The 13,817-nt window shown below is 40.6% G+C and overlaps 1 protein-coding gene across 2 annotated transcripts in view; it reads left to right on the top strand.

Moving 5' to 3' along the window:
- The window catches only part of FGGY (FGGY carbohydrate kinase domain containing), a 184,919-nt gene that overhangs the window by 111,959 nt on the left and 59,143 nt on the right, over positions 1–13,817 (top strand). For both annotated transcript variants that reach the window (XM_077276886.1, XM_077276887.1), the window contains 2 exons: positions 497–604; positions 9,340–9,401. In XM_077276886.1, coding sequence (XP_077133001.1) covers positions 497–604; positions 9,340–9,401 — 170 coding nt within the window. The remainder of the gene's footprint in view (positions 1–496; positions 605–9,339; positions 9,402–13,817) is intronic.

Genomic DNA, 13,817 nt, shown 5'->3' with positions numbered 1-13,817 from the left:
CCCGGTGTCTGTGGATCATCACTGGGAATATTTCATGTTCTAGGATCTCTGTTCTATTGTATTTGTCCAGATTTTCACTTTTGTAGAATGGATTGTATGTTGTATATATGAGCATTTAATATATTGTCAGTATAAAGTAACATAGCGGGGGGACTGGGCAGCAGAGCAATGGCGGAGGGTCTGGAATCTGAGGGCCCATGGACCCCACCTGGTAGAGTAGAAGACACAAGTCCTAAACCTAAATTATTGACTGAAGCTGATAACTTTACCATGAATGACAGAGTATATATCACAGTATATGACTTTCCCACCCCTGATTGGTGACATCACAACAGTAACCCCGCCCCCGAGGAGCAGGACAGCCCATTCAAGCTATCAAATATTCCGAGTTATCAGAGGGAAACACAGAATTATTAAGATTAATTATCTACCTGGAAGCCACGAAGCTTAATGAAAATACATCCATGTTACATATTTTTCTTTTTTTTCCATACAGATCAGTGATGGACCTATATTTGTCCCTGGTGTCTGGGGACCGTACTACTCAGCCATGGTTCCAGGATTGTGGCTCAATGAGGGCGGACAAAGTGCAACTGGAAAACTAGTAAGTCTCTTGCGATCAAGACCTATATGATACTTCACCACCGCCCGTAATATGGTGTATTGCACCTATATATGCTAAGTATTGGAAGGAACTTTTCATGATTGCCATAAACTCTCTTGTGCTGCCTCAGTATCCAAGGAATTATTCCCAAACTCATAGATGAAAACTTGCCTTGATTTCAATGATCCTCATGATAGGAACTACAGAAAGATAAAAAGGAAGGAGCGGGCACGAGCTGCGCTCATCTATAAAGGACTTGTGTAACGACTGTAGTTTTGGTCTGAGTGTCATCTGTCAAAAAATTGAATCGTACGCAGACCAATGTTGTTCAATAAGGCAGTGCAGATGAGCGATGTTTTACACTGATTGAATCTGCATGTGAAATAAATTGTAGCATGTACGTTTTTCCTCCAAAAATTGGATGAGACTCACTCATCCAAGACTATGGAAGTGAGAAAAAAATTGTATTCCATACAGAGCCACAGCACAGCATCCGACTTTTATGGATACATTGTAACTCAATACCATAGAAAACTGTAAATGATCTTGTGAAAGATTTATAGCTGCTGCTGTAAAAAAAAACGGATTCTACACAGATGAGAAATAATCGTTACACTTTTCTGGATGAAATTCTGACTGATTTTTTCATACGGTCGTGTGAACCTACCCGTACTTAAGATCCATAACTGATACAATGACAACTGTGATTTATCTTCCTTCTTTTAAAGTATGAAACAAGTGGAAACCCGCACAGTGATGGTATACCAGCAAAATATAGTATTTTGAGCAAACTTGTGCCTCAAAGAAGACCTGTCATCAGGTTAAAAGTGGCCAGTTTTGCTCTTTTATTCCCACTGCTCCCCATAGTATTCCATTTTTAGTTTTTTGTAAATCCACCGTACGGTTTCGGAGATATGTTTTGTTTTGTTGTATTTATTGGTAATTTTATAGTCCTTACAAATAGGGCAGTCCTCACTAGGTAATTATGCAGAGCAGCCTAAAGAAGTAACTGCCTCAAAAAGGCTGTGATCACGTCCCCTTGGAAAAGACCATGAAAATTAACACTAAATAAAAAGGCCCAGATCTCTGGAGTTGTGTTGGTTCCGTGTTGAAATGATGGATAAAAAAAAAAAAACATAAAAAAAAAATATTCGGAAACAAAATAAAAGCACAACTGGTCACTTTGGATCTGGTGACAGGTCCTCCTGAAGGTCCTCTTTCTTTCCAATATATAGAACAGTCATGACTGCAGCTTACGGCAGTATATGATGTCACCAATATTGTTCTACATGTGATAGAGCCGCTAAAACCCTGTAAGTCACCTAGCACTGAAGGATCAAGATTATTTGCACAATTAAAGGGCTTGTACAGAATTTGAATAAAAAGTCTTCTATATTTCAGAAATAGCGCTACACCTGTCGTTAGTACGGAGCTGCAATACCACACACTGCCTGTAAAATGGAGTGGCGCTGTTTTGGAAGAAAGCAGTTATGTCTTTCTAATTCTATACAACCCATTCTTCATGTTTGTTCCTTTATTCTAGAACTTCTCCTACAAAGACTCCACAGGGCAAAGAGCACTTGTGATATTACTAATTTGTACGTTTGCTTCTTATATTGTAGCAGTAAATAATATGAGGACTTGTAGAAAGAGATAATAGGACCACCCATGGAAGGAAGGGTGGCTCATTAGCTGCCACCTCCACGTTCCTGATAGTGTATAATAAGGCTCCATTCTCGTAAAAAAAGGAAAGCAGCATCTATCAGACCTGTATGGCAAATTCTGTCTATAACACATAAATGTCCCAGATGGAAATACCCCTTTAAGTATTTTTATTTCCCAGATCTGTCACTGTTTTTTCAGCTATGGTTTCCCAATCTCCTTGTCAGCCCACAAGCCTGAATATATCAGCATGTTCCCTGGGCACTCCTCCACTCATGAATTTATCAGCCAATTTGAGCGCCCTTCCAATTATCATTCCAGGAAGAAAGAAATCACATAAAACACAGATCAGAAATTCACTCCCTTCCACAAAAAAATCGACATTTTTCTATTTATTACAAACTACCTGTGAGCTAAACACATCAAGGGCAGAAATCTCTCTCCTGTTACAATGTATCAGTGCAGGTAACAAACTGTTTACAGATTGTCTAGTCTGGATACAATTGTAACAAACCTCAGCTGTGAGAAGCATTAGCTCTGTACAGGTTTTCAGTCTCTCTCTGGATGTAATGAAGAATGTTCCCAATCGGTGACAGCAAGTAGAGATCTTGTAAATGGTCACAAACTGTAACATAAAATATATTTGAAAGTTGCAGAACTTGTTGCGTGAATTAATTATATATGATAAACACTCCCTTTAATCTGTCATAGAACCTTCAGTCCTTGTTGAGTGCCACTTTCTGCCATACTCGTCCATGGGCTTCTGTAATGATCTCTTATGGCGTGATCTCTTCCTCTTCACATCTTTAGAAGCTTTTCAGAGAGCAGCGATTTGACATGAAGTGATCGGCTCACATTGATTCCCTGCATAATATATGGCTGTTTAGTCATGAGGGTTAGATAATCTGGTGTGACTCAGATAACGGAGCGCTCCAGCCGCTGTATCTGCAGCATTTACATATCGATTCTGGATATAAAGTGATTCATGGAGAGATTGCAGAGACGGCAGCCTGTCATCCAGCTCATCCCGAAACAAAGCGCAAATCGGAGGTCATCTGCTGACATTACCCCAAGACACAAAGGGAGGGGGATATAAGAAAAAAAATACACATAGGTCTATAAAAGTCAAAATAATGTTGTTTTTTTCATTAGGGTTCATCATATCTGTCAGTAATTCTTCATGATGCATTTTTGTGGTTAATTTGTCAGTATATCTCGCATTTTATTGATTAAACTCCTTGGTCTTTGTGCATAGTTCCAGTGGGTGATCTTACTCACTGATTAACGGTCTTCCCTGTATGACTGCATGTCACTCACTCAGTAGGACTGCTGTGGAGACACGGCATTGTATCTTAATTAACCTGACTTATATTTTTAGCAAACCAAAAAGAATAGACCGTTATCTATATGTTGACTTTTGAATCTAAGCATTTCTTTCTGGCTGGTCAAGAAAACAGACTTTTGTTAGTGTAAGCCTGTAATATTGACTCCTATTATGCTCTTAATCTTGATGACTAGTCATGTTTACTGATAAGCTAATTAATCATTCTCTAGGCTAGGTAGTTTGTTGATTTTTAAAACAGGTGGAAACACTATGCAAATAGATTAAATAATCAAGTAATGCTACTTGATCTCATCTCCATTCTTACCCTTTATGTAAATATTGAATGGAGGACACTTGTTAATTATAAAGATAGGTTACATGCCTCTGCATAGACTGACAAAGACAGAGAGAGAGACAGCTAGAGATTCTGCCAAGACATCCTAACATCCAAAGGACCATCATGGTTCCATCATGAGGGACACAAATCTATTATTCTACAGGAAACAACCTAGGGGTTTTTGGCCCCAGTTGGAAGAATACAGATCTGCTCCACTGACCATCGCTGAATCATGGATACGTTTGGAGAAGCCAGGTTGTGACCCACGGTCAACTAGCCTTGTACCTCAATGGAATGCCATCTTCTTAAGCTTGTCATTACCTCCTCTCTGTGTGTGCCACAGGTGGGGTAGTCTACCCTGGAAGATGAAGCCAGGTTGTGACCCTCAGGTCAACTGGCCCTTGTACCATAAATGGACTGTCATCTTCCTACGCTTGTCGTTACCTCCTCTCTGTGCATGCCACAGGTGAGGTAGTCAACCCTGGGAGCTCTGATGTAACAGCTGCCATTATCCCGGCAAGTCAGCGGAAGGGTGAGACTCTGTAATGTGCACCATCTTGGGGTATTTTGCTGGGACTGTTCTATGTGTTATCTGCCTGTTTTGTGGTTCAGTAAAGCATTGCCATCCTGTTTTACCCTCACCCTGTGTTGTCTTCTGAGTAGGGTTATGCCCACGTTAAAGGGAGAGCGGGCGTTCGGTGGGACAATCCCTGGTCCACGCGGCTTTGGTTAGCGGACCGTGGCTGCTGCCGACCCCCCCGTGTATGCAAAAGCCTGAGATTTCAATTAATAAAACACAAGTTATACTGAATCTTTTTCAAGAATCCTTTATATCATTCTGCTCAGATTTTCCTTCTCTATACCACACTGTCTACAGATTGGACTGCATGTACAAAGTGACAGGTTCCCTTTAACTATGACTTTAACGTTAATGTCCATTCATCAGAGGGGATCAGGTGCTCTTTAGACTTCTCATGTGTTAGTTATTTAATTTTGTAAATGGGCGCCAGACAATAGACCTTTATAAATATGAACAGTGGAACTGGGATGACAGGCGTGAGCATTTTCAATTCCCAAATTCGAGAAGATAAGATCACGAACATTACTCCCAAATCTCCCAAACTGAACAGATTAAAGACATTTACTAGAGCAAAGTGGCGTTAACACTGTAAGGATTGCCGCTGCTGCCTCCTTCCTGCTCTGTTCTTCGTGTTTTCTACAAATGCCATTAAAAAAACTGTACCATTAAAAAGAAGTCTATGAGACTTCTGAAAAGGGCACATCACAAAAATTGTAAATATAGTAAATTTATCTAACGATTACAATCACGATGCCACGATGATGGCTCAATGATGGGCAGCTTGTTGACTCAGTGGTTAGCACTATAACCTTATACTGCTGGGGTTCTGTGTTCAAATCCCACCATGGACGACATCTGCAAGGACTTTGTATGTTCTCCTCGTGTTTGCGTGGGTTCCCTCCAGATTCTCCGGTTTCCTCCTACACTGCAGAGACTGATAGGGAATCAAGATTGTGAGCCCCAGTGGGAACAGTGATGATAATGTGTGTAACATGTTGCAGAATAAGATAACGCTATATAAGCAAAGCATAATAAATAATAATGATGAGAACAGTGCCACATTTAAGTAGCCAGCGCTATAACTGAGCCACCAAGGCATCATGATAGTAGCTGCCCATTTATTCACTGCAGGTAAGAGAGCGGGCACTGCAGCTGGATCTATTATACGGTATTGTAACTGGCGGTACTACGTGGCATTGTAGATGGTGATATTATACGACACCCTGACTGCCTCTATTAAGGAGTATTTTATCTGGTGATCTTATACGAGATTGTGACTGCCTCTATTAAGGGGCATTGTAGCTGGTTCTACTATTGGATATCATGACTGGCGGTATTTTGGAGCAATGTGATTGACTCTATAGAGGGACATCGCGGCTGACTGTATTGAGGGACATTGCGGCTGGCTCTATTATGGGTACCATGCTGGCTTTATTATGGGGCATCTTGGCTAACTCTATTGCGGTTGGCCATAGCTGTCACTCTTATGGGGGCTACATGACTCTTACCATTTTAAGGGGGGCACTGTGGCTGTCAATTTTAAAGGTAATGAAACTGGATCTATAATTAGGACACTATGGTTGACGTTCTTACAATGATACTGTTGCTGTCACTCTTGAGGAACCCAGCTCCAGTTCTCCTGACAGTTGACGGTCTTTATCGGCGGTTCTTGTGCATATCCCATAAATGCTCAAAATGGAAATACATGGGCAACTTTGCAGTACAAGCAAAAACGCTCCAAAAGACACCCAGCTATCTTCCAGGGACATTTATTTCCTTCCAATTGGCTTCTAATGTAAAGTATGTTGCGTCTTCCAAGTGGAAATTGCTTGAAGAATGGTCTGGTCACTTCGTTTATCTACTTGGCGTTTTTGGAAACCTGAAGAGTTAAGATGCTCAAAAGCCTGAAAATATGAATGAAAGTCTTTTTACATCGATATTAGTAGCAAGATTATTTTCAGCATTTTCTGAGCGCATTTTTTTCAGGTGGTTTTCGGGGCAGACCCAACAAATACGTTGTGCACTCTTCCAAGGCTTTCGAGAACTACACTGTGTTCCAAATTATTATGCACATAGAGTTTAGGAGTGATAAGGTTAGAATTTTTTTGTTTGTCATTTAAACTCATTGATGGTGATGTGTGTCAGGGCTCTTTATATCACTGAAAGCAATTGCAGATACATGTGCACATTAGTTTGGCAGGTGTGCCCAAATAAAGGCAAGACTACTTAAGAAGGCTGTTCCACATTATTAAGCAGCCTACATTTTTTGCCAAAATGGGAAAGAAAAAGGATGTGTCGGCTGCTGAGAATCAACAAATTGTGGAGTATTTAGGTCAAGGCATGACTACAATCAACATTGCCAAGACACTTCATCGCACAATCAAGAAGTATGTAGCTGATTCCCAGCACACACGTGTGCGTGCTGATAAGGAAAAATTGAGGACTCTTTCCAACAGGCAATTGCGTAAGGTTAAAAGAGCAGCTGCAAAAATGCCTTGTCATAGCAGCAGACAAGTTTTTGAAGCTGCTGGTGCCTCCAACGTCCCCAGAACAACAAGATGCAGGGTCCTTCAGAGGTGCGTAAGCCATCCTGTCGACCACCTCTATCCACTGCTCACAAGCAGAAACGGCTCCAGTGGGCCAAACGATACATGAAGACTGACTTCCAAACTGTTTTGTTCACCGATGAGTGCCGTGCAACGCTCGATGGTCCAGATGGATGGAGTGGAGGATGGCTGGTTGATGGACACCCCATGAAAACACGGCTAAGGCGCCAACAAGGAGGAGGTGGAGTAATGTTTTGGGCTGGAATCATGGGGAAGAGAGATTGTCGGCCCCTTTATGATCCCTGAAGGGGTAAAGATGAACTCCATAATCTATGTGGAGTTTCTAAAACAGCTTTTCCTGCCATGGTTCAAGAGGAAGAACCGTGCTTTCCGCAGCAAGATCATTTTCATGCCTGATAATGCACCGTCTCATGCTGCAAAAAACACATCTGCATCTCTGGCTGCTATGGGCATAAAAGAGGACAAACTTATGGTGTGGCCACCATCTTCCCCTTGCCTTAACCCCATTGAGAACCTCTGGAGCATCATCAAAAGGAGTGTCTATGATGGCGGGAGGCAGTTCACATCTAAGCAACAGCTCTGGGAGGGTATTATGTCCACATGCAAAACAATTGGAGCAGAAACCATCCAAAAACTGACAAATTCAATGGACGAGAGAGTTCAGAAGCTTCTTTCGAACAAGGGGTCCTATGTGCAAATGTAACATCACCTAGAATAAAGTTTTCACTTGAAAACTGTTTGATTTCATTTTGTAATAAGCTGATAATGCTTATAACTTCACAATTGACCATTTTTTTGTTCAAAATAAAAAAAAGGTTGAAAACTCTGCTGTGCATAATAATTTGGAACATGCATTTTGAGTCTTTATTTTTTTTTTAAAAGATACTGTTTTCATAGGAAGTTTGTTCCAAAACATTGCAATTATACTAGAATAGTAGATGACTGGAAAATAACAATGGCTGCAATTCAGATAGGTAATTTAGAGAAAATATGAGGAAATATTATTTGCATAATAATTTGGAACACAGTGTAGATGTACACAACTGTTTCTATTTATTGGCAGCAAACACATCTGAAATACAGTGAGGAATGGGACACAAAGATTCAGATCCAATATTACATTTGTGCATTTTTTTTGTTTAGTTATTGGTGTTTTTCATCTTTTTTTCATTTACACTTTATTTTTCTTTAAATGTTTATAGTCCATTTTATATTTTGTTCACGTGACTTTTTTTTCTGCCATTATCTGCCATTTCTAGATGTTTTCCGGTGATCTATCAAGTGCCATTTTTGCACAAATGTAAGGCTAGGTTCACATTGCATTAGGGCAATCCGTTTAGCGCTAGCGCTAGCGGATTGCGCTAACGCAATGTTTTTGTAGGGGCCGCATTTAGGGGTCGCGCTAACGTCCCCGCTCTCGCAGATCCCTGATCTACGAGAGCGGGGAACGGACCTCGGGCGCGCCGCGGACGCTGCAAGCAGCGTCCGAGGCGCGCTACAAAAGAACGGCACATCGCTAGCGCGAGCCGAAACAGGCACGCGCTAGTGATGCGCTGCAGGCGAAATTTACATTGCTGTCAATGGGTGCGCTAACGGACCCGTTGCACGGCGTTAATTGCGACATTTTCGCCGTGCAACGCTGTCCGTTAGCGATCACCCACTAACGCAATGTGAACCTAGCCTAATGTATATGCTGCTGGAGTTTATCAACGTTGGAAGATGTTGTTTATATTTTGTGCCATTTTAGCAAAACATGATTTTTTTGTGTTAAGAAGGGGCACAATCCAAGTTTACAGGCAAAAATAAACAGTATTTTTTCTTATATTTAGTGCAAAATTTGTGAACACAATGTTGAATCGAGGCCCAAAGTGCTTTGCACAGTTGCAAAAGATAAAACTGTTATAAGGTTCATCATTCTTGCTTTTACTACCCATTTGTCTAAAAAAAAACAGCGGCATGAGCAAAAAAATATTCTCAACTTTTTGAAGTCTTGACGGTGATATCAGGGAACTTTTCCCTCCTCCTCCTCTCATTTACATTATGCAGTTGTTTTTTTCTCCAAGCTAAAATAAATGTTACTTTTCCGGCTGCGATTTTGCTGATGTGCATCCAATCTATGCAGATGAATTGAGGCGGCCGGTCCGTGGTGTTTTTCTAAATTGCGTCCTGAGCGGATAAATAGATTATCTTGCATTATGCGATGCAGAATTAGATGCAGTATCCATTACACTTCATTGAATTTGCATTTCTCTCTCCCCTTTTAAGATTGATCATGTCGTCCAGGGCCACGATGGATACGGCGAATTACAAAAGAAAGCCAAATCCAGGTCAGTATCATTTTTTTTATTTTTTTTTGGGGATCCGGCTTTTCCTGCTGCCTACTGGAACCTTTTCAATTTGTCATTACTGTAATGATAGAAAGCAGCCGGGCTCATACATCAGCTGCACAATAGGAAAGATCTGCCAAGATATCCCTGACAATAATTACTTTTGTCTCGCACTGATTGAAAGCTTTTAGGCAAAAAAAAAAAAAATAGACTGGAGTAAAATGGGACGAAGATCAAAGACAAGAGAAGAAGAAAGATTATGTTTCTGAATGTAACAAGAATGGATTTCTCCTTGGGTTAGGGCCGTGTGGTTACGGAGTATGGCTCTGTTTTCTTCATTACATGCCTCGGTATATGAGGCCGCTCTGGCTCTACAAGTCCTGTAATGGTAAATCCCAGTCAGTGCTTGATAAAAAGTAAAAAAAAGTTGCCGTGAAATTCGAGTCTTCAGTCTTAAAAGTTTTAATCAACATAAAATGTTTAAAAATGTGTTTTATATTCAAGTTACCTCCAGAGCTGCATGCAAAATTCAGCCACTTGTTATGTAAAAATGCATCCGACTTGGCTGAGCTTTAATTTTCACAATGTTTTTTCAAAGTAAAGCTGTTTATTTTCAGCTACATATGGCTGTGTTTTTATCTTTGCATTGGTAATTATGGTATGTTTTCTACGGTGGCTGACATTGGTATGGCACATTGTGCTGGGGCCATTATGGGAGCACTGGAAATGGCACTGTTATGGGGAATACGGGAATTGACTATCATACAATCATGAATGCATTGTTATGGGGAACTGTGATGGCATTGTTATGGCGTATTGGGCTGAGGTTGACACTGGTATCGGGTTTCTAAGGCTGGCATTGCTGTGGGGAAATGGACTAATACTGTCCTGCTCACAGAGGCATTACTATGGGGCTCTGTGGTGGCACCTTGTGCTGTTTCGCTCTTTCTTCATCAGGAGGTGCATGCTTCGCTCTTTCTACGTCAGGAGGTGCATGTTTCACTCTTTCTTCGTCAGGAGGTACATGTTTCACTCTTTCTTTGTCACGAGGTGCATGTTTCACTCTTTCTTCATTAGGAGGTACATGTTTTGCTCTTTCTTCATCAGGAGGTGCATGTTTCGCTCTTTCTTCGTCAGGAGGCACATGTTTCACTCTTTCTTTGTCAGGAGGTACATGTTTCACTCTTTGTTCATCAGGAGGTGCATGTTTTGCTCTTTCTTCATCAGGAGGTGCATATTTCACTCGTTCTTCTTCAGGAGTTGCATGTTTCGCACTTTCTTCATCAGGAGGTGCATGTTTCACTCTTTCTTTGTCAGGAGGTACATGTTTCACTCTTTGTTCATCGGGAGGTGCATATTTCGCTCTTTCTTCATCAGGAGGTGCATGTTTCATTCTTTCTTCATCAGGAGGTGCATGTTTCGCTCTTTCTTCATCAGGAGGTACATGTTTCACTCTTTCTTCATCAGGAGAAACATGTTTCGCTCTTTCTTCATCAGGAGGTGCATGTTTCACTCTTTCTTCATCAGGAGATGCATGCTTCGCTCTTTCTTCGTCACGAGGTGCATGCTTTGCTCTTTTTTCATCAGGAGGTACATGTTTTGCTCTTTCTTCGTCACGAGGTGCATGTTTCGCTCTTTCTTCATGAGGAGTTGCATGTTTTGCTCTTTCTCCATCAGAATGAGCATGTTTCGCTCTATCTTTGTCAGGAGGTACATGTTTCGCTCTTTCTTCATCAGGAGGTGCATGTTTTGCTCTTTCTTCATCAGGAGGTACATGTTTCACTCTTTCTTTGTCAGGAGGTGCATGCTTCGCTCATTCTTCATCAGGAGGTGCATGTTTTGCTCTTTCTTCATCAGGAGGTACATGTTTCACTCTTTCTTTGTCAGGAGGTGCATGCTTCGCTCATTCTTCATCAGGAGGTAAATGTTTCGCTCTTTCTTCATCACGAGGTGCATGTTTCACTCTTTCTTCATCAGGAGGTACATTTCACTAATGAAGAAAGAGTGAAATGTGTGTTGGGGAGGCGGGGACATCATGCAAACCAGTCGTCTGTGCATGTAAGTGTATTTATATCATTTATGTATGTGACTGTTTTACCCACTACCTGATTAAAGGAAAAAGTTAAATCCTGCACTATAAAGTAGAATTAGGGTAACTCATCCTAGTAATTTGCATATTAAACCGCTGGTAATATTGTTACATATGTCCCTGCTTACACACATTAGCTTTTGTGTTATAATATAATGAAAATATTATATATGATATTTAATAAAATACATTTTATTGGGCTTAATATGCTAATGGGGGTTTTTTTTCCCTTTATTTTCAGTGTTCTTTTATGGAGAAACTGGCAGATACTTTCATAGCTGCATAGTCCTTGCCATTGGTAGGGCTCATTCAGACATCTGTTTTTCGCTCACAAGTCCTAGATCGGTTTTTCACGGATAGAATTCCTATCTATGATAGTCTATGGGACTGTTCAACTGTCCGACTTTTTTGAGGACCGAGATGTTCACACAAAATCATGGAGACATGTCTGATATTGTTTCACGTGTTGGATCAAAATCATCGATGCAAATCTATGAATCAACAAAAAATTCGGACAGCACTCGAATTCCAGAAGAGTAGAAGGTAGAAAATTTTTTTTTTTCACATCTGAGAAAAAGTTATGAAACTTGGAGCAAAGTCAGATGATACTCTAATAAAATTCTGCACAAAACCACTTATGAAACTGGGTCCATTTTTCTTGTATGTGGAAAAAACAGATGTCTGAATGAGACCTTACGGGGTACAGTGACGACATAGTCATGGTTCCTTAAGCTGGTGCTGTTAGAAGACAAAGTTCTGGAATTGGAGTTATGTTAGGGTTTTTAAAGCTGGCAGTGTTTGGAGGCACCAGGAATATACTGTCATGGCTACACAGTGCATTGCTATGGTGCTTTGTGCTGGGAAGGTTTGCAGGTTCAGTTATGAGGAAGCTGCTAATACTGTAACTGATGTACAATGGATGGTGACTGGCATTGTTATGGGGCATTTAGATTATACTGTCATTGAAGAACCTAATCTGTGACTGGTACTAACATAATGCCAGACTCATTGGGGCCAGCATTATTATAGAGGTGTCTGGCACTGTCCGCTGACATACTGGTACTCTTTTCTTAAAACATCCAAATTTCAATCTGTGGGGATTACACACTATGTGAAAACAGCAATACCACCTATATAAATAATAATAATAATTATATCATCCATGTAAAAAAAAAACTGGAGTGTGACAGAACTTTGAAAAAAAAAAACTTACAGAAACAAAGAAGAGAAAAAATTAAAGAAAAGTTTAAAGTTTTAAGTTACAAGTTGGTTCCAGAAAGGAAAACATTGGAAATGATGTGAGCAGTGATGTGAATTAATTATTTTAATGTCTTCCAAGTGTGGCGCATTCTGAATGATATACTCTGATCGGGCGCACATGTTACCTTCTAATTGGAAAAACATGGTTCTAAATGAGCAAAATCTAAGAGCAAATATACAGCATTGGGGGGAGGTCAGAGATCAGGCGGGTAAAACAGATGCCAGAAGCCCCCGGGGGGTTCATTAGTGTGTGGCTGTGTATAAATGTGCGCTAAATGAATATTACCATTTCACTTTAAATGAGACATCAGCCAATCATTCGCCTTCATGGAGAGCAGAACTTCTAACCTGGAGATTCCTTGAGAAAATCTTCTATGTTAATTGTTAATTTCGCAGTCTGCAACCTGTGTCTCTCTGGCTGTTGTGAAAGTAAAACTTCCAATGTACCATAAAAGTGACAGAATCGGTTGCCCCATAAGAGTGCCAGCCTACGCAACTGCATAACAGTTAGTCCTGTTATTAGTCCTGGCACAAAGCACCATATCAGTGCCATCATAGTTCCCCATAATAATGTCCAATGTGCATCTCTGTAAGTACAAGTCACCATTCCTCAATGGCGGTGCAGTCTAAATAACCACATAATAGTGTCAGCCTAAGCAACAGCATGACAGTATCAGTTAATCTTGCTATTAGTCCAGGCACAAAGCACCATAACAATGTGATATTAGTTCCCGGTAAAAATGCCAGGCAATGTGCATCTATGTAAGTACAAGTCATCATTCCTCTATAGCAGTCCAGTCTAAGTAACCACATACAGTATCAGCCCTAGTTCTTGCATAATAATCATGCCATGACCATACCGGCATCGGGCTTGGACTGGCCGACAGAGGAGCAGGAGAATCCTCCGGTAGGTCGCTGTGCTAGTGAGTAGTGCAGTTACACTTGATTCACAATTTGCAGAAAAAGGTACAAAGTAATAATTTATTAAATAAGCTAGCTAAATTAATATTACATAGAAGTCTAAGTAAATTTGTGTACTAGGGTCAGGTTATTTTTACATGTAGCTG

The sequence above is a fragment of the Ranitomeya variabilis genome, chromosome 8, assembly GCF_051348905.1.
Source record: "Ranitomeya variabilis isolate aRanVar5 chromosome 8, aRanVar5.hap1, whole genome shotgun sequence".
Lineage (NCBI taxonomy): Eukaryota > Metazoa > Chordata > Amphibia > Anura > Dendrobatidae > Ranitomeya > Ranitomeya variabilis.
This window is presented reverse-complemented; position numbering and strand designations above follow the sequence as displayed.